A 20,163-nucleotide genomic window follows, 5' to 3' on the forward strand; every position below is an offset into this window, starting at 1 on the left:
TTGTTAACCAGTCGATACAGGTCTGGCGCGGTTTTATATACTCATGTGCTATTTACAAGAGTAGATGCGGCGGAATATCGAGGGGCTCGAGCTGAAAACTGAGAATTAGAACCATACAGTTCCTTGGAAGAGCAACAGTTGTTGCATCCAAATTCTGAAATCCGAGAAAAAAACACTTTATTTCATTTTCATAGCTAACAAAATCCAGTCAGCACTTGGTTCTCCGTTCTGTTCCCGGAGAACCTCTTTACCTACGTACTTATTTAAGGAGTGACCCAGTTGCATCCACAATTCCTCCTCCTACTTCTATGTTACTGAGAGAAACAGAGCGTTACGCATCTGTGGAGTTTTACTATCAGTGGAGTATTTTCGTACGCACTTCCCGTGAGGGATGCAGGCGGTGTCGAGTAGAGGTTGTAACACGTGGATGGTATATCATTTCCTCCTTTCAAAAATCCACAGCTCTCCTGGTAAATATCACCCCTTTCCCAGCGATATCGTGTCCCAATTAGGGATATTGTATTTTATAGCCTTTGAACAGAGAGATAAGGCTTATCTGAAAAATGTGCAGCAAACGTTTTCCGACTTCTCCTTCCACCGCCTTGCATTTATTCTTGTCACAAGGCGTGATTCCGGACACATTTTAAATGTGGGACGATCATCTGAACGACGTTCTTCTATCCGCATGTATAAAACCAAACACGCATATTAGTTTATATTTGACTTAATAAATATATTTATACATAACTATGCTCACGGGCAAAATGGTGAAAATAAACACTAAATTAATTACTCTTATAATTAGTCTAGAATATTTCAATGCAACACTCTTCCTCTTCCTCTCTCTCTCTCTCTCTCTCTATATATATATATATATATATATATATATATATATATATATAGAGAGAGAGAGAGAGATATATATATATATATATATATATATCTATATATATATATATATATATATATATATATATATATATATATATATAGAGAGAGAGAGAGAGAGAGAGAGAGAGAGAGATAGATATTATATATACATATATATAGACCCGAAGATCGGTTTAGTAGGTGATGGTAGAGTTCACCCAGTACTAAGCCCTATACGGCATGTGAAATTCACACATCAGGTTAGGGGGGCCAGTTTCTTTCCCTGTGCCGGTTATGGTTTCCCAGGAAGATCTGGTACCTGCAAAATCACTTTATCTTGGGTGGAGCTGCAGGTGCCCAGAGTGCCTCACCTGGGAATCGAACCCGGGACCCTCCGGTCAGCAGTCCAACGCTCTACCCCCTTGACTACCGCGACCCACTCTATATATATAAATATATATATAAATATATATATATAAATATATATATATATAAATATATATATATATATATCGTTTAGCGATACAAATGATTACTAACAAAAAAGCACTCCTATTACGCCTTCTGAAGATAATGTGGTTGCTCAACAACCGAAAATTAAAAAGCTTCAGGGAGTGACATTTGTTTTTGCCCTGTAGCAGTATTAATAACTTGATAGTTCACAGAAGTCTTGATAAGAAGACTCCAGCTGTGTAAGCCTTTATACTAAGTTTAAGTAATTAATTAATGTAATATTACGAATTATAAATTTCCATAGATTTTAGTCAGCATAATACGTAAGTTACTTTTTACACATAATCTGAGAAAAACACTGGACCTATTCGGTTAGAATCAATGTGAAGTTTTCCGAGTTGTAATTCATGTGCGTGAGGAAATTAAAGAATAAAATATCGATTTCATCATCAAAGGTCAGTTAAAAAAACTTTTTACGTTATTGCCTTGGTATTTAAATATTTTAATAACTGAAGAAATGGGTGCTAAATGGTGAAGGCGATGCCCTGGGACGGTTTAGTTGCACCGGCGGGCGATTTAAACGCCACTCTGGTAGCAAGCTCCCCGTCCCTGTGGCGGTGGTCTTTGATCATCTCCTCCGGCAAAAATAAAATAAAGAACCTCCCCAAGGTTGACTTGTGTCACGCGAGAAGAAAGTCAGAGAGGATGGGAGAGGAAAGGAAAAGGTTCCGCGGAAGTTTTTCGTTTTCCCCGACCCACCCACCCAACCGCGTGAATCAGCATGAAACAGCGCAAGTCTCCCTCTCGTATCCGGCGAACCGTTCTCCGCGAATGAGTCAAAAGATTCGCGTCCATCACTCCGCGGGTGAGTCACTCGAAAGTTCACAGGTGAAGCGGTGAGCGCGGAGGAGGGCGAGGGAGAGGGACCGGTAGAGAGTGAGTGAGTCACCGGCACCAAGGATGTTCTCGCCCGCTGGCGGCGGAGACTCCGGCCGGGAGGCGCGCGCGTCGCGCAGCCCGCTTTCGATCCGAGTCCGGCAGTTTCGCGGAAACCTTGAGCGGGAAATGTAGCGGTTGACGCGCTTCAAATCCGCGAAGGAAGCCCCGTCCTCATCGGGTTGATTTTCGCCGAGTACAGCGGCGAATGGATGTGTTGTCCACCGAGTGCGAAGTCTCTACCCGACCGCGTCTTCCCCTTGGTTCCTCCGATGACATTGTCCATTTCCCGGGTGACGTGGTGTTCCTCACGGGTGTCCAAAACACGTTGGTGCAGTGAGGGTGTTTGCGTGCGGTGTCGCGAGGGTGTAGTGTTTGCGTGTTTATGAAGAGCAAAAGTGACAAGGATTCTTCAAAATAATCGGAAACTGGTTTTAATTGAGCGCGGATATCCCAAAACTCGCGCCTAATCGTGCCGCGGTGCTCGTCTCGATTTTTCTGCAAGGTGCGTAGAAATATACTGTTGCACGGACGTCGCCGGTGCCCTGCCTTGGGGTGACAAAAGAGACGTTGGGTGTTACTTTATCTTTATTTCTGTGTGAGTGCATAGTTTTTTAACGTTTTATTGGGTTTACTTGTAAGAGAAATTAAGGGCTAAAATTTCAAAAATGTGATGCGTCTCAATCAATTATTGAACGACAAGATGTATCTTTACACAATTAAATTATTTTCAATATTTATTAACAGTGACAATTTGGATTGATATTTTTAAAATGCAAACTTCAATTTTATCGCGTTTCAATTGCACGAAAAGGTTATTTTTTTAACATAATAATTCAAATGAAGCTCCGAGATTGACCATTTGGAGATTCAATATGAAAAAAATTATTTTTAAATTATACATATTTTGACTCTATACCAGAAGGAAGGGAAATGGTCCCCATTTCCTCAACTTCTCTTCTTATAAATTGTCATAGCTACCCATGACAATATTACGTCAAGAAAAATATTTTTTTTAGAGGCGAAACATTTGAAATTTTCCCCTCTTTTTACTGAGGAAGTTGTGTAACATGGGCGTTGGACTTTCTCGAGGCGCTTTTCTTTTTTGTTAAAAATTATATCCCTGTTTTACCGTCGTTATTTATTATTATATTTTACATCTACATCTACATAATACCCCGGAAGCCGCCACAAGGGCGTGTGGCGGGGGGTGTTAGGTCACCAACCGTAAAAAGGAACAATACCACATGCAAAACAGCAACATGGAGAATTACACCAATACCAGCGCGCACACTCATGCAAAAAACCCTTCATGCAAACACATATACCAAAAACCAACAAACAACTGCACCCCAGAATGCAGCACGAAAGCCATCCAACAACACGCAAGCCAGGACGCAACAAGCAAGAATGTAAAACACCACCACCACATAAACAAGCAACACAAAACACTCTACCCTCCGAGGAGACCGTGAAAGGTAGGGAAGGCGACCCAACGTTGCAGGTAGCAGGGATTTCCCCCCGCGGAGAGGGACGAGGGATTAAAAAGGAGACTTAAAAACAGATGAACAGAACACTAATGATAAATTTTAGAGGCAAGTTTTAAGCCCATTTTATTAACTGATCGCTGGCTGCACTTCAAGCAATATTTAAAGACATAATTGATGGCATAGCATAACTAAATCCTTATTGCACGATCGTTTTTTTTAATTTAATTTTACTTAGACTTTTTGTAGTTTGGACTCCCTTTGTTAACTAGATACTAATTCATAATCGTACTAGGAATTAAAAGTTTGTCCTTGTAAGACGCGCAGGTGTGTTTTGGAGAAGATAAACACGTATATGCTAAGATAAGGCATAACCGTCGGAGTGTACGCCAGCCAAACACAAAATATATATGACATATAGTAGTCGAATCATTTCGTTCTGGGTCCGTAGGGAAACAATTCAAGTGGGCATTCAAGCAAATATTTTCCTCAGATATTTTTAGTTAATTATTGAAATAAATAAATATGAATTAAACTTCTACTTCTTTTATTCTGGTAAATTTTTATTTAGATGCAATTGCATTGAAGAAAGAGTAATATTTGTGTCCCTTTCTCGATATTATTGTGCTTTTTTAGGGTTTCCCTTGAAAATATACAACTTGTAAAAGCAAGAGAAATGAAAATTGTGGCATATGATAAGAATGTACTAAAATGAGGATGAGGGGTAAGAACTGTTGTTTTCCTAAATATATTCACGTTGAAAATTAGTATTTATTAAGGATATTAATTTTGATTGAATGCAATCTAAGAATATTTCTCCTAAAAACTAGTTTCCTTTAATGGTATTTACATGTATACATAAACTTTGACATCAAAACCCCTAAAAGTTGACAAATGATCACGAAAAATGTCTTAATTTACGAAATAAACACTAAATGGTTTAATAACTGTAATGGTTAAGCATAGAAATTCCGTAGACGTAATCGAAAATTCGGCAGGGAAATTATTTATTGGGACAAAAAAATTCAAGAGAGATGGAAAGAATAGATAGAGGATCTAAATGGCAATTATATTAGACCAGCAGGCTTGGACATAAAAATAGAATATTAGTAAACGTGGATACCTTAGATACAGGCATTTCATTGAAATAGAAAGGGTATCGAGGGAATTGAAGTTAAATAAGGCCGTGGGGATAGATAACATCCCAGCAGAGCTACTTAATCATTTAGAAAAACATGAAAGGAAGAATTATTATGGGTTAATTCGTAGCATGCACGAGGGAGTATTTTGGAACATTGTGCTTTTGAGAATTCTCCGTGTATCTTTGGCGAAACAAAAATTTACCTTCTCTTCTTCCGGGAAGTCAAACAGAGAGGTGAATCCAACCCTGACGAACTCTCCCGTAGAGGAAGAGTAGCACTGGTATTTTCGTTATCGGATGAGATGTTCTTGTCATTATGGGTCATGGGGAACTGAATGATGGCACAGGGAAAGGAACTGCCCCCCTGTTATTACCCTGACTGAGAGAATTTTCCCCAAAGTGCGAAGGACGGGGGTGCAAGAAACACGGAAGTTGCAGCGAGCTTTATGAGCGCCCAGTAATCAGCGCTTGTCTTTCGGGAAGGAGGTGTTAGCCCTGATATCGATCATGGAATTTATTGCAAGTAATCTCCATCATGACCCGGAACACTACGTTTTCTCTTTGTAAAGCACAGTCTGCGATCAAAGGCGACCCATTACGGCGCCGGGGATCGCATTGTTTCTCCCTTCCGTTGAGCGAAATTTGAAATACATTGTAGCGGTTCTATTATCCATTGAGTATATAACGAGCATGCGCTATGGAGATGTGTGATCGGGCCTTATGGCGTCGTGTAATCGAAGTTTTAACATTAATTTTCCATTCAAGAAACCAGCGGTATGGAAATTTATGTAAAAGTTGAAAAAGAGCCGTAGTGCTATTCCAGAGGGAAATTTTCCATTGTACGACGCGTTACGAAATTTCTATGGAATAGCCCTACGTAGTAAATTTTTAACTTTCAATGCAATTCCACGTTCTATCTATATTCGAATTTTGATTTTTTCGGGGTTTTGTGCTAGTTCTAGGATTCCCAGGGATCCCTTTATTCTTCGCGGAAGTTTCTAGAGATCAAAAACCTTCATGCTAGACATCCAAAGAGGAATCATTTAATTATTCACGAGATGTCATATTGAATAACAGTGAACAATTGGAAACCGTCAGAAACGGAGACATACGTGCATTATGAGAATATTAATTTACCTCAAAAAGGATATCATTAAAATGAAAAACGTTTTCATTCCCAAAGTATAAAAAATAGTGACGTATTATCGGACCTCTTTTCTTCCTACCTAACGATAACGACATTGACTCCGTAGTCACTAGTAAGATACGTTTATTTGCCGACGACGCAGAGGTTTACCGTGATAGCCGTGATGCTGAGGACACAGCAGCGTTTTCAGATGACCTTCATGCTATATAACGCTGGTGCGACACTTGGCAATTATATTTAAACTTTAAAATGTGCAAATACATAAATTTTTGAAAAAGAGCAATTCCCACCCGAACGCCTACTGTATTGGGACCACCGAAATAGAATGTGTAGACTCAATTAAATACCTAAGCGTTACCCTCACTCACGATCTCTCCTGGGTGTAACACATTCGGGGAATATGTGGACAAGCTGACAAAAAATTAGGATTTATTAGAAGAGTGCATGGTAAATGTGATGATAAGGTCAAAGAGAAATTTTACCTGTCGCTGGTTAGGCCTCATTTAGAATATGCTGCACGTATAGTATATGGGATCTTCACGAATTTGGATTAATGGTCGGATTGGATCGCGTGCAGTGTAGAGGAGCTAGATCTCTCTAGAAAACTTTGTTATGATAAACTTAGCAGTGTATCCAAAAATTAGAGCACCTAGGCTGGAATCACTCACGGAGCGAAGGTTAAATTACAGATTGAAGCTCTTGCGAAGATTGGAAGGGCGTCTCTTCAACAGTGATGTTGAAAATGTCTGATTGCGCCCATCATACTACGGTAGGAGAGATCATGTAACTAAAATTAGAGAGATTAGGCGTAGAACAGATATATTTAATATGTCATTTTTTCCAGGAACGATAGGGGATCATAATAACATTGTTCAACCGCGGTAGGGCCATGTTTGGGTAAAATTATTCTGGTGTGTATTCACCCCCTGCCACACACCCTTACGGTGGCTAGCAGGGTATATATAAAAAAACAATCATTTGGAGAAATATTATCTCACATTGAAAATACCTCGCACTAACGATACAGGTATGTTTTTCATTGTTAACAGGGCAAAATATTCTCGTCGAACCATATTTATTCGCACATAATATCGTAGACTATTATTGGGTGAGAATAGATTTCAGGCTTTGATAAATGATAGAGGAAACGTTGCTGCAATTAAATCATCTTTGTTATTTGGCTGTTTCATCAATCATTCATTGGTGTATCAGGAGTACAGTGAGCATTCGCAAAAACAACTGTGCGAACGCGTTTGGGAGACCAACAGAAAGAAAAAAAATGAGGCCACAGAATCGCGATTCTATTTCCCTAGATATATCAACCTACAAGAGAGGCCTCGTTTGGTTCTTTATCATAAGCAAGATTGATCACTTTAATGGGATGGGAGATGTAAATTATGGCATTTATTCGTAAACTCGCAGATAATATACTATATGATACCCTACCGGATAATTTGGCTGATTTGTGATAGTTTTCAGTTCATTGACGTGAGATCATTTTTCAGTTCATGTGAGTTTTTTTCTGATATGATTAGGGAATGTAGCAATTCGGATGATATGTGAATCACTGATTATTAATTTATTAATGGTTTCATTTAGGAAAATTGTGCACATCATCGTTATTGATGCTTGATGGCTGAAGTAGAATGACCCAGGCATCAAGAACTCCATGGTATGAAGTGTCATAGGAAATAATGAACACAGGTTTTCTGTGAGAAAATTTGACTGAAACGAAATTGGATCAATTGGGGCCATTTTGCTGGATAATGATTCGGAGGATTTCTTGAATATTCGTAGTAATTTGCTGGTGATAATTAAATTATCGATTGATTATGATAACTTTTTATTGACGCGATCTCATCAAACAACGGAAGTAAAATTGAACTGGAGCACGGGTAGCACATTGGACCATAATCTTCGTCTACACTAAAATAATCTCTTGTTCTATTGCGAAAATTCTCTTGTTATCATTGGTACATTCGTTGTCAATCATTAGTGCAACTAACCTCGGAAATAACCCTGCGGATCTTATTTTGTCATATTCTTCCCTCTTTAATGTGTAAATATCCCTATAATTAGTATTTGTTCTTATTTTTTTTGTGTAGCTGTAGGTAAATATCAAGGAGACATTATGCTTGTTGATCATAAATCTAAAGTACTGGCGTCACTGCTATTAGAATGAATGTAAAATTTTCCAAACATTTTCAATGAAATCATTATTTTGTATCTGGAAATTAAATAGACAAAAATAAGTGATCATAAAATCAACTTAGATTCAGATTTCTACTTGAATAATAAACAGAAAAAGGTTATATTGTCATATTTTAAAGACATTCTGAGAATTTCCGCAGTCAATAAGAAATTTATTCGACGGAATTTTTTTGTTGTTGGAGTGACTTAAGGAATTTATGACATACAGGGTCGTGGTGAGAAATTGCTTTGAACCTGCAGAGGTTTATCAAAACGCCCATGAAATAAATATTCATGTCAATGACAGATAATGCATACGCTATTTATTTTCGCAGCATTCTGACTGATTGTTAAACTCATTTCAGCATTTCAGTTGAATGCCATGGTTGATGCAATTCATGGGTGGCCCGTGGCAGCCCATACCATCGGCAGTGTGTTGTGGCCTCAGCAGCTCGTGACCCTGGCTGGGACAATGGCCATACTGGCAGCTGCCATTGGACAGTCTGTGGCTGTGAGATCCTACTTAAATTACACCGGTGACATCATGCTCGGAGCTCTGTTCCCAATTCACAAAAAGGGATCTGGAGGAGTGGAATGTGGCAGGATACAGGTAAGAAGGAAATGTCTTCGATCAATTTTAAGTACGCCCAACTTATTAACATCTTACTTCACCATAATATAATACGATGCAATTGATATTCTATCCAATATTTCAATGGATTGGGAAATATGCAAGTAGCTAACTGCGTATTTGTACATTATTACGACTAACGAGAATGTATCCGTGACTAATGAATCAGGATCAATTAAGTTACATAGGCATAAAAAGACAAAGCACTACACTTTAAGGAATTTATCATAAAGTAAGGATTAGACACATTTCCATAAAATAACATAACTAACCCTGGAACTGTATATCTTATCAAGGAATTTAGGTTCATGAATAGGAAATCTGTGTAAATAAATTGGTGACTCTTCGTTAGCGCGCGCGTCATTTATTTCGATATTTTTCTCGGCTGTGTAGCTGTAGATAGGTGACTAATATTCTGAATAAAAATAGAATAATTTGCATCATAGTGCCAGCCTGTTTAAAAGAATACTATGATCGTATGATAATCAGTGTTATGTAACCAGTTGGACGACTGTGCCACGGCGGGTTGCTTGCCGCGAAGGATACATGAAAGTGAAGTTCGTCAGAAAAATTCAAATAGCAAACATTTTGTGAAAGATTATCTCATTACGTGTGCGTTGTCGATGAATTAATGTTTTAATTTTCAAATTATTTCTTAATATACCGGAATATATGAATTTTAAAAATGAACTGATAATGTAAATATTTTTAAGAGCCCCTTGCTGCTACTGGCCTTAAACCTCGATTTGAGATGAGTGTAGAGCATCAATCTCGGTTATAAAACACGTCTATGATTTTCAAGGAATTACTTCCATAAAAGTGATCCTCCAAACGGTCTTAAAAAAGGAAAAAGAAACATTCTGTAGCCTTCTCACTTTTTCCTAAAACAGTGGTTCTCATTGAGTAGTTTCAGGCGTGATGTGGTGGAATTCAAGCATAATAAAGAAAAGATGCTTTAATTTCCTGTCTCACTTGAATTGATTTTGTTACCTGAAGATGATGCGATACATCAAAACCTGGTCATACTATTGACTAGTGGAAAATTATGACTATCTTTTCTTTATTAGTGGCTCTCATGATACTAAATGCACACACTCTGTATTTACAAGGAGTAACAGAGAGTTTAACGCATGAAAAAGAAGGGAAGAAATCGTATAATTTCATGAATTCTCTGTAGGGGGAAGGGGTGAGTTATTGGCTGGTGGAGATTAGGTGGACAGTGGGCCAAATAGCTCTGCAAAGTGAAAGCACAGGTGAAGGATACCAGTGGGTTGGTCCATGCTATGGAAGGGACCAATGGGGGGGATGTAAAGAGATGGATATAATTGGTTAAGGAATGAGTCTTGTTGCTGGATAAACGAAGAATTGTTGATTGCATTGAACCGTTTTAATTTTTTTTTAAAGTGACTGTTTCACCTTAAGCATGAATATGCTTTCATATCAATCTAATAACTAATCCAGGTTTATTTTTTAAGAGTTAAATGAAGTTCTTCTGAAATATAAATGTATGTATTTAGCTGTGAAACATGTTTTAATATTCCCAACTTGTAGCATATCATGTATTCCTTGGAGCAAGACATCACTGAGTTGACCCAATATATGAATAATTAAAATATGGACGTACATTAGTTACATACAAAGACAAACAAAGACTTACAAAGTCACATTATCGATGTAAAGATAATAAACTGATAATTTTTGTTGTAGGTCTATGTGGACTTTCAAGTTGCCCTGATATTATGATTGAATCTGATTGCTCTCAAGTTAGTTCACAGAGACACTTGCCAGGCAATATTGACCCATGACTGTAAAAAGTTGATATTTATTTTGTCATATTACAGAAAATAGCATCAACCATTGGGATGGTGTTCAATATCCCCTGAGGAAATTTCTCCTCAAATTGTGTGATTATTTAACTTACCAAAAAACTGGTTTGACATATGTGCAGATAAGGATGGTGTTTAAGGCACACCACAAAGGGTAGTGATAGTGAGGCCCAGTTCTCCACTATCCCACGCACCTTTTAACAATCATAAAGGAAATATTGTGAAGAAACATTTACAGAAATTGGCATTAACCATAGAGGATATGGCTTGAGAAACATCATTAGAAATTGACCCAGCACATGGCTATAATGAATGCCACTAAACTAATCAGAAGGAAATACAATACAAAAATTCATAGTCAGGAAGCATAGGACATGAAATTCTACTCTGAAATTAAAGTGCATGGTGAAAATGAACGAGGAAAAATGATGACTTCTGACAACTGGGACCCTGAATAAATAGATGAATAAAATGCTATTCATTACACTGGAATATATTTAATAGTTTTATAGATTGAAAACTGAAATTATAGGTTGGGAGAGGAATGTCTATTGGTGGTAATTAACGAGTGGATAATGAGAAGTCCACCAGTTTAAAAGAAACATTTCTGCTAATAGGCAAACCATGTTTTAGGAATAGAAACAGAGAAAGCACAAAGGAGGAAAGGGGGTTGTTCTGTCCTTGGATAAAATCCATATACAAAGTAGGTACGTATAGTAGAACCTCTACTCTCTGGAATTTAACTTTTCAATAACTTGCCTTTGAGTGTGTTCTACGTGAAGAGTAGTAACATTTTCATATGCTCCAAGTGGAGGCTGCATGATAAATGACAACTTCCATGTTACACCAAGTGACTTCGCCTAAGACATTTACTCTACCACTTTCTCTCCACCATTGTTCAACAGTTGGAGGATGGCATTCAACCACTGGAAGCAGCACTGTACACAATTAAGCAAATAAACAGTAATGACAAAATCCTCCCAGGGGTTGATCTAGGAATGATTGCCTTTGATTCCTGTGACAATGCTGCTTTTGCTTTGGAGCAATCACTGGACTTTGTGAAAGGTATTTTTTTTGCATTTTTAATAGTTTATTTCAATGTCACATCAAATCAATTTAAAAATTGTGGTCATACCTGTATCTGATGAGGTAACTAATTCATCTAATATTATTCTTTGAGGGAATGCATTCAGCAGTATTTTGTATTTTAATAGATTCACCAATTAGAATTAAATTGCACATCTTTTGCACATTCAAAATAATACGTATTCAGCATAATAATTATTATTTTTTGCAACATTTTGTGCTAATTTTACTAGCTATGATTACGGTTCATAAATATCATAATTTCTATCAAGCAACAAGTTTAGAATAACTTCGATTATTCCATAGTGATTCTGCATTAGGAAACACAGATATATAAATATTACCTGTGTATTTCCATTTATGGCTAGCATTATTCATTAATCTATTACCATATCTCATTCATTTATATTCTTTTCCAGGATTCATTGCTCATTTTAATGAACATCATGAGACTGAATTCCAGTGCTTAGATGGCAGCACACCTAAATTTCGAGGTGGCAGCTTTGATCAAGTTGTTGCCGTCATTGGAGCACAATCCTCATCTGTGACCATTCAGGTATGTCATAAGAAAGCATTCACTGGACACATTGAGAGACAGTAGGATGCTGAAGGCTGTGATAAAGGGATAATATTAAGTAAACAGTGAAGAGGGAGAGAGAGAATACCCTTTTTGAATGTTGTGAAGGTAGGTAGAAAGCATGAAAAACTGAAAAATCAAATAATTAAGGGCCAAGAAGAAGAGGTCTATGTGATGCATAGTACGCGGTCTGTGCGATAAATGCGCGAACTAGTGCAATCTGGCGGCCATGACGCAGATAATAGCCCCGCCCACTAGCGGTGCTAGTTGCCTGAGACCCAATGAGCTCCCTGTGCTTTGCAGAACATCAAACTGTCCATATAGTGCCAGTTATGTTAGTTCCTATCGTCCTTGTTTTAACTGTTGGTCGAAAATGGAAATTGACTAAATCATGGAGCACCATCAAGTCAAGTCAAATCAACTTCAAGGTTTTTGGTGAAGTGCAGTAAAAGTTATCAAGAAATTACCGAAATGTTGACAGCTGTTTACGGTGATAATGCTCTGAAGAAAACATCCATTTTCAAGGGGATTAAGAGTTTTGAAGATGGCCAACAAGACAATACAGATGATCCAAGGCCGGAACAACCTTCAACCACCTGTATTGACAACAACATTGATCGTGTGCCGTCCCTTGTCCCAATTGATCATCGAAAAACTGTCTGAATGACAGCTGATGAACTGAATTTAGGAAGATAAACAGTAAACACTATTTTAACCAAGCATGATGGATGGATCCTTCACCATGACAATGCACCTGCACATTTAGCATTGATTGTTTGCCAGTTTCTGGCAAAAAATTCAATCACCATCCTTGTTCATCCTCCTTATTTGCCAGATCTCGCCCCCTGCGACTTTTTCCTTTTTCCAAAATGCAAAAATGCGATCCGGGGACATCACTGAGAAGATGTGGACAAAATAAAGCAAGAGGGGACAAGATAACTAAAAAGCATAACTGCTGAGGACTTCCAAGGGTGCTTTAAACAGTGGAAAAGAAGATAGAATAAGTGCATAGCAATGAATGGAGAGTACTTTGAAGGGAACAAAATCAATATAGACTAAATTTTGCAAAATAAAATTTTCATGGCCTCAGTTTGCATATTTCTTGGACAGAATACGTATATAGTAGTTAATTGGGATTGGTCAAAGCTCACCTATGATGGGTAGATTACCTATAAAATGAAATATTTATAAGGTTTTTAGAATGAACCTCATGGATGACAATGCTTCAAATATAAATACCTTCAATTTTAGGCATCAAATGTAGCCCATATGAATAAGACACCCTAATATGGAGCACCAAAAGAGGGATTAATGAAGACTCTCCATTGATGACACTGATTGATCTGTGACAATTGGAGTTGTGTGAGAAGATTGTATTGAAACCCCATGTGTAGAATGTGTTGAAACCCTAGCATATGAAGCTTTGCTCCATTCATAACATGAAATGATCCATACACCTTAGGATGAATTATAAATAATAATGAAAATTCAGCAAAATTAAGTAATGATTCAAACAACCATATTGCATTCTTTCATTTTGTAATAATACCTGAGGAATATAATGACTATCCCAATAATTTAAATAATTTAATGCATACAAGTATAAATAATATCTCTAATTTGCATTGAATAGTAGGAAGATAATTCCCTAATTTGTGAATAGTTGCAGGACAGACCCAGTATTTTTACAGTATCACTGTGAATACAGCTTGTATGTCACTTTGCTGCCACTGGAGCCATTTAATATGTACCAGCACTATGAGGGTACTTGCAGAGTTTATGAATTTGGAACATTAATTGAGTCTTCCTTAGAAATATGTATTTAAAATAATTAAACCCTTTACATCACCATACCTCTGGGTTGTTAGTGTTCTGAAAATAAGCACATAAATTTTCTTTCTCTGGGCAGGTGGCCACCATGTTAAGGCTTTTTAAAGTACCACAAGTAAGCTACCTCTCAACTTCACCTTCCCTCAGCAACCAGGAACGCTTTCCATATTTCTTTCGGACGGTGCCAAGTGACATCAACCAGGCTCATGTCATGCTTGCCATGCTCAGGTAAACTTTTTAAAGCTTATTCTCTCACAATCAGAAGTATCTTTGAATATTTTCTTTGTGTTTCTTTTTTGAGAAAGACATTTTAATTGTAAATATGCTTTACTTACTATTCTATTATATAAAAAATTATTTGAATGCCATCTTTTTCATGGAATGCATTAAAGTAGGAACAGAAAAATTTATTTAGTTGTAAGAAAATAATGCTACTGAGTGTTCCATACTCAAGATTGACTGACCCTTTGAGTAATTTTGATATTTCCTCACTTTGAATTCCAAAAAAATGAATAAAAATCTAGATTTCAGCTGAAAAATCAGTCAAAAATCAAGATGTGATACCAATTAACAAACTTCACTTGATAATTCTCAGAAGTAATTCTCTGTCTCTCCAAAAAAATATGCATGTATTCTTTTAATGCATGTAATATCTCAAAAGATGTAATAACTCCCATGTGCATACACACACACACACACATATACATACATAGTCACCTAACATATATCAAAATAGATATGAAGAACATGTTCATGCATTTTGTGAGAGATAAAATGATATAAAAATAATGAAACTAGTTTTTCCTTGCCAAAATAAATTTTCAATATAAAATCTTGGTACAAATAAGAATCTTTAATTTAATAATGAAATGTAATAGTATGAGTATGGGTTTGGTGATAATACTGTCTTCGATATTAATTTTGCTGTAAAGGAATCTATATTAAATTATATTATTCTTTTATTTTTGTATGCTAGTCAGTTCAACTGGACATATGTGTCTGTGATATATTCAGATAATGACTATGGGAACCATGGATTTGAAACTTTAAGTGCACTAGCAGCAAATTACTCTGTTTGCTTCTCAACTCCTCAGAGGATAGACAAGGAAAGATTTACGGCCAGTGATTATGATACAGTCATCCATACATTAGTGAACAAGACAAATGTAAGAGGTGAGTTTGGTTTCTAGTTTTTATAAGCATGCGGTTGACACAAAATCACATCCTGGAAAATGTAGCATTCCATTGCTGCAAATATATCCATTCATTGCTATGTTTAGAGTTGATCTAATTTACTTCGCTACATTTACTTTATGTAAAGGAAAAGGAGATATCTACCTCTACCTAAGTGTCCCACGATACACCCAAATAGTGTGTGGCTGGGGATACTGGCACTAAGTGGGATTGGTAAAGTATAAGGGAGAGGAAGGATGATTAAAGGGTTAAGAAGAGGGGAAAATTTTCAGTTAATAACCCAGAAAAGACATGCAAATCCATATGTCTGCTATTGGAAAAGTATTTCCAAACAATTTCATCCACTGTAAAAATTTTTTGCATGCGAAAAAGGAGAAAATAAAAACGAATTCCCTCCAGTAATAAGATAGACCTCCACCATACCAAGACATTATGATGCAGAATTTGAAAATTCCAAATAAACTGTGGTAGGTACCACACCAGTGACTTTAAACGGAGTCATCACCTTGTATATATTTCAATGAAATAGTTTCTGAGTTTTTCTGAGAGAAGAGGATGCCTCAATAGCTTAACTGGCTAAAGAACTCGACAGGACATTGAGGGATCAGGGTTCAAATCCCGGTCAAGACGAATGATTTTTACACTCTTAAATTATTGCACAGAGTTGGAAAGTAAAAATATGCCTTGATCATACTCATTTCTGAATTAACTATAGCAAATACCAAAATCCCTCAATATTTTAGTCAGGTTAATTTTAAATACTGCATCATTCAAAGATAACTTCATGTCCACAGTGAAACTCAGTCTGTTCCTATGATTTGCAACCTTATTATTTATTTTGAAAATTTCCTCCAGACATTGCATACTATTATGTCTTTGAATATTGAAAATCTGCATGCTACATTAAAAGGGATGATGTGGAAGATGGATGGATGGACGGCATATTAACCTTGAATCACAATATATGAAGCTTGAAGCAATTTTTTACTATTACCTTTTTACTACATGTTTTCACAGCAGTAAATGATTCTTTCTTAGCTTTGAGAAAAAATAAATTCCAAACTTACCAGATTCATATTCCTCTTGCTCTAAAGGACAGATAAAACTCATTAATGTTGTAATGCCAATTATTGGACTTAAACTCCTTTTTGAGAATATTCTTAATTTTTCAAATAGTTCAAAGTCCTATATTTTCAAATTCCTGAACTTAAAAATAAGCAATTTTTGTTACAGACTTCTTTGTTTCATTCATTAATTCACCTAAATTCTGTAAAAAATTTAATTCACTTTTTTGTTCCTTTAAGATTCATTGTATGTGAAACCTCCCATTGATTTGTCTTCTCAGTGATCCTCAAATTGTCCTGTATTGAGAGGAATCAAAAATCATGTATGCAAATTACCCAAAATGTTTTGGTCAATGATATAACAGCATATTATTCCTCTGATAATTTAATCTTTACAATCCAATTGTTTACTTGAAATGTACAGTATCAGAAAATGATGACAAATAAATCATATTGCATGAAAATAATGACTTTGTCTGCATTTTAAATGTGGTTTTTAAGTTTTTTCAATTCCCCAGGAATGAGTTACGAATGTCAGCACATGAATAACAATTGTTAAAGGCTGCCTTAAAAAATTATAATATTTTTCTATTGAAATGTATTGCATTATTTGCCTTAAGATCATCATATGTTCGCCTTCACAAAACTATCACAGGACTAATATATCCTTGGTTCAGCAAAAACTCATATTTAGAAAATATTGGATCAGGTAACTTTTGAAAACTGACTCCATACATATAGTATATAAAAGCATATGAAATAAGGGTGCATAAAAATTAGATTTATAATTAGAAATGTATATGGTTTTCATTGTATCCCAAAGTTAAAGTGGCAGTTATTTGCTACAAAATGCATCCTACTTGAAATAGTTTCTGAATGTAAGAATTAATTTCTCACAAGGTCACCGAGTCTCCATTCTGAAAGTGTAAAATATCAGTTGAATACACATTGGTCATTTGCAGAAAATGTTAATGAAATTCTTAAATTTTACACGTACTTTTACAGACCATTTAATAATATGAAATAAAATTTTCTTACTGTCATAGTGGTTGTGGTGTTTGCTGAGAAGACCACGACTATGCGTCTCCTGGATGCTGCTCACAGAAATGGTGTCGACTCAAGGTTCATTTGGATTGGATCAGATGCCTGGAGTAACCGGGTTGCCATCTCACAGCGATCATCCAAATCACCACCAGGAACAACCTCGGAGAAGGAAGAGAGTGTAAATGATGAGGAACCTCACTTTTCCCATCTCCGCTACTATCAAGAGCCTCCAGCCAAGTGGATAGATTCTGTCCTCGAAGGTTCCCTGGCTGTCCAGCCACTGGTTCGTCCCTTGGATGGCTTTGATGAGTACTTCACATCACTGACCCCAGAGGAGCACTCTGCAGTCAACCCATGGTTCCCAGAGTTCTGGCAAGAGATGTTCCGCTGTAAACTCTCATCTTATTCTGCAAATGGTCCAACTTCTTTGGTTGACTATTCAGAGGGGTCTCATGGAGAGGATGATCCAATGAGTATACCACATCTATTCACAGGTAATCTCCTGAGATATGTAAAACCTGAATCTAATTATCTCTCTGCATCTCTATGATCATGTAGCTGAATAACCACCTCCTGCCATTCAATTACACATTTGGAAGTATTCAGAAGATTTAATAAATAAACTTTACCGGAATAAACTTACCAAAATAGCCTTAAGCCACATTTACAACCCCGATGTAAAAGATCCCACTGCCAAATGGCGGAGAATACTATATCTTGGGACTATTTCTCAAAAATTAATTAAAAGTTTTCCTAAAGAAAAAATTAAATGTGCCTTTTACAGTCGTTCATGCCTTAAGAATCTGATCTCTCACACTAAAGACAAAGTCCCCAAAAACGAGAGGAGTGGAGTGTATGAGTTAAAGTGCTCAGATTGTAGCTCAAAGTATATTGGGCAAACAGGACGGAAATTTAAAGAAAGGATTAAAGAACACCAAACATGTGTAAAAAATAAGAACATAACATCCCTCTTTGCAAAGCACCTCATCGAAAGTGACCACAAAAGTGACTTTGTGACAAAAATTATTCATTTTGAAGAAAAAGGTCAAGGCTCAATGCTTTGGAGCAGTTAGAAATTTTGAAATGTGTCCGTTGGAAAGATGATCTTGCCAACGAAATTTTGTATCCCTCCCACTCCCCACTCCTAGACCTACCACTCTTCTAAGTCAAAAATGTAATTCTCTTTTCCTCCCAGTTACATTGTAACCTTTTTACCCCTCCAACCTCCCTTCACACCAACCTGATCCTCTTTCAGTTCTGTGGAAGCATACGTTTAATACTGTGATTTACCCCTGTTTACTGTTATTGGGTGTTTTTTTAATCTTAAAAAGTAGGTGTTTCTGTAATAAGAAAAACACTTCCGTAAAGCAACAAAAATTCTGATCCAGTTTGGGTTACTTCATGAAAGATGTTGTACTTTCTTAATATGTTAGCCTCCCTTTAAATTCAAAGCATGAAATGGCTGCATAAACTGCTTAGAAATTTGGTATAATATTGTTTGAAAGAACTATATCTGGTGAATCCAGAAATCTAGATCCCTAAAGAGTCGCTCACTGGAAGCAGATAGCTTCACATAATCATGTTGATGGCTGTGCCTTTGGAGACATTTTTAATGTTGATGAGAATGGTCTTTTTGCAATATAGTATGTCATAAAAACCCAGATTTCAAAGGGTAACTTTTACATGTGAGCAAGCAAAGCTAATATCATTGTAACATTAGGTGCACACTCAGAGACCAGAATGGTGTTAAATTCATTTGCTATACAAAAGAACAAAAATTAATAATGTTGTAAAATTGTTGAAACCTTGCCTACAGTCAACCATCTCAAAGACAATGATGCAATCAAGTTTTTTTGGAAAACAAAAGTACACACTTGATGCAAAGATTGGGAATCAGAATCAAAGAATAGTTTGTCATTGAATCAGTGTCCTTCATTTGGTATTCTTGCCAACCAATTGTACTGGCCAGCTGCAGCCACTAGATTTAGATACCTATTATTCACATGGTTAAATTAAACTATCAGCATATTCTTGTCAGAAAAGCATAGAGCGTCATTAAAGCAAGGGAGAGAGGCAGTGAATTTTAAAGTTAGTGTTCTTGATGCTCTTCATAACAAGGTCTTGTCTGGTAGTGATTAAATTATGAGAAAAATGCCTAGTTTTGATTTCGCTTCTATTTCCTGCAATCATACTTTCCCTTAGTATACATTTTTCTACAATTTACACTTTTTTCCTTTGTCCTTCACAAAAGCATAAAAGAGGGTCCTCATTGTATCTCAAAGTATGCATGATGGTTGGATGAAGGAGAGTTCAAATGATGAAACTTGCACATAAATGAAATAGCTCAAGTGACTTAGTTCTGGAGAAAGGGTAAATTAAGAATTATTTTGGGAATTTTGGTTTTTGTAGTCCAAAGTGTGAACAGAGATCTGCACATTACAGATGTTAGGAGGATATTTCAGCACCACTTCTAAATATCTAGTTCCAGAATTTTTTTTAAAGTCGTGAATTAAGAGGCGAGGGATCAAAATAATGTAATGGTAACTTGAGGTATTGTGAGGCAGTGAATTAAAATACCTTATCAGTTCTGCAGCAACACAACTGGCTTTTTGATGGCATCTCACTGCAGATAGCCCCAATAAAAGCAGTCTCATTTCATTGCCCAATGTTTCATCTCCACTTATTGT

At 36.6% G+C, this 20,163-nt stretch overlaps 1 protein-coding gene across 1 annotated transcript in view; it reads left to right on the forward strand.

Moving 5' to 3' along the window:
- Window positions 1–2,687: 2,687 nt before the first annotated feature.
- LOC139696652 (metabotropic glutamate receptor 3-like) overlaps window positions 2,688–20,163 on the forward strand; it is a 29,670-nt gene continuing 12,194 nt past the window's right edge. The window contains exons 1-8 of the mRNA XM_071595466.1: window positions 2,688–2,857; window positions 8,590–8,834; window positions 11,587–11,746; window positions 12,187–12,323; window positions 14,254–14,402; window positions 15,151–15,347; window positions 17,479–17,583; window positions 17,650–17,970. Coding sequence (XP_071451567.1) covers window positions 8,607–8,834; window positions 11,587–11,746; window positions 12,187–12,323; window positions 14,254–14,402; window positions 15,151–15,347; window positions 17,479–17,583; window positions 17,650–17,970 — 1,297 coding nt within the window. The 5' untranslated portion in view covers window positions 2,688–2,857; window positions 8,590–8,606. The remainder of the gene's footprint in view (window positions 2,858–8,589; window positions 8,835–11,586; window positions 11,747–12,186; window positions 12,324–14,253; window positions 14,403–15,150; window positions 15,348–17,478; window positions 17,584–17,649; window positions 17,971–20,163) is intronic.

This window comes from Hetaerina americana, unplaced genomic scaffold (genome assembly GCF_022747635.1).
Source record: "Hetaerina americana unplaced genomic scaffold, ioHetAmer1.1.p SCAF_7, whole genome shotgun sequence".
Lineage (NCBI taxonomy): Eukaryota > Metazoa > Arthropoda > Insecta > Odonata > Calopterygidae > Hetaerina > Hetaerina americana.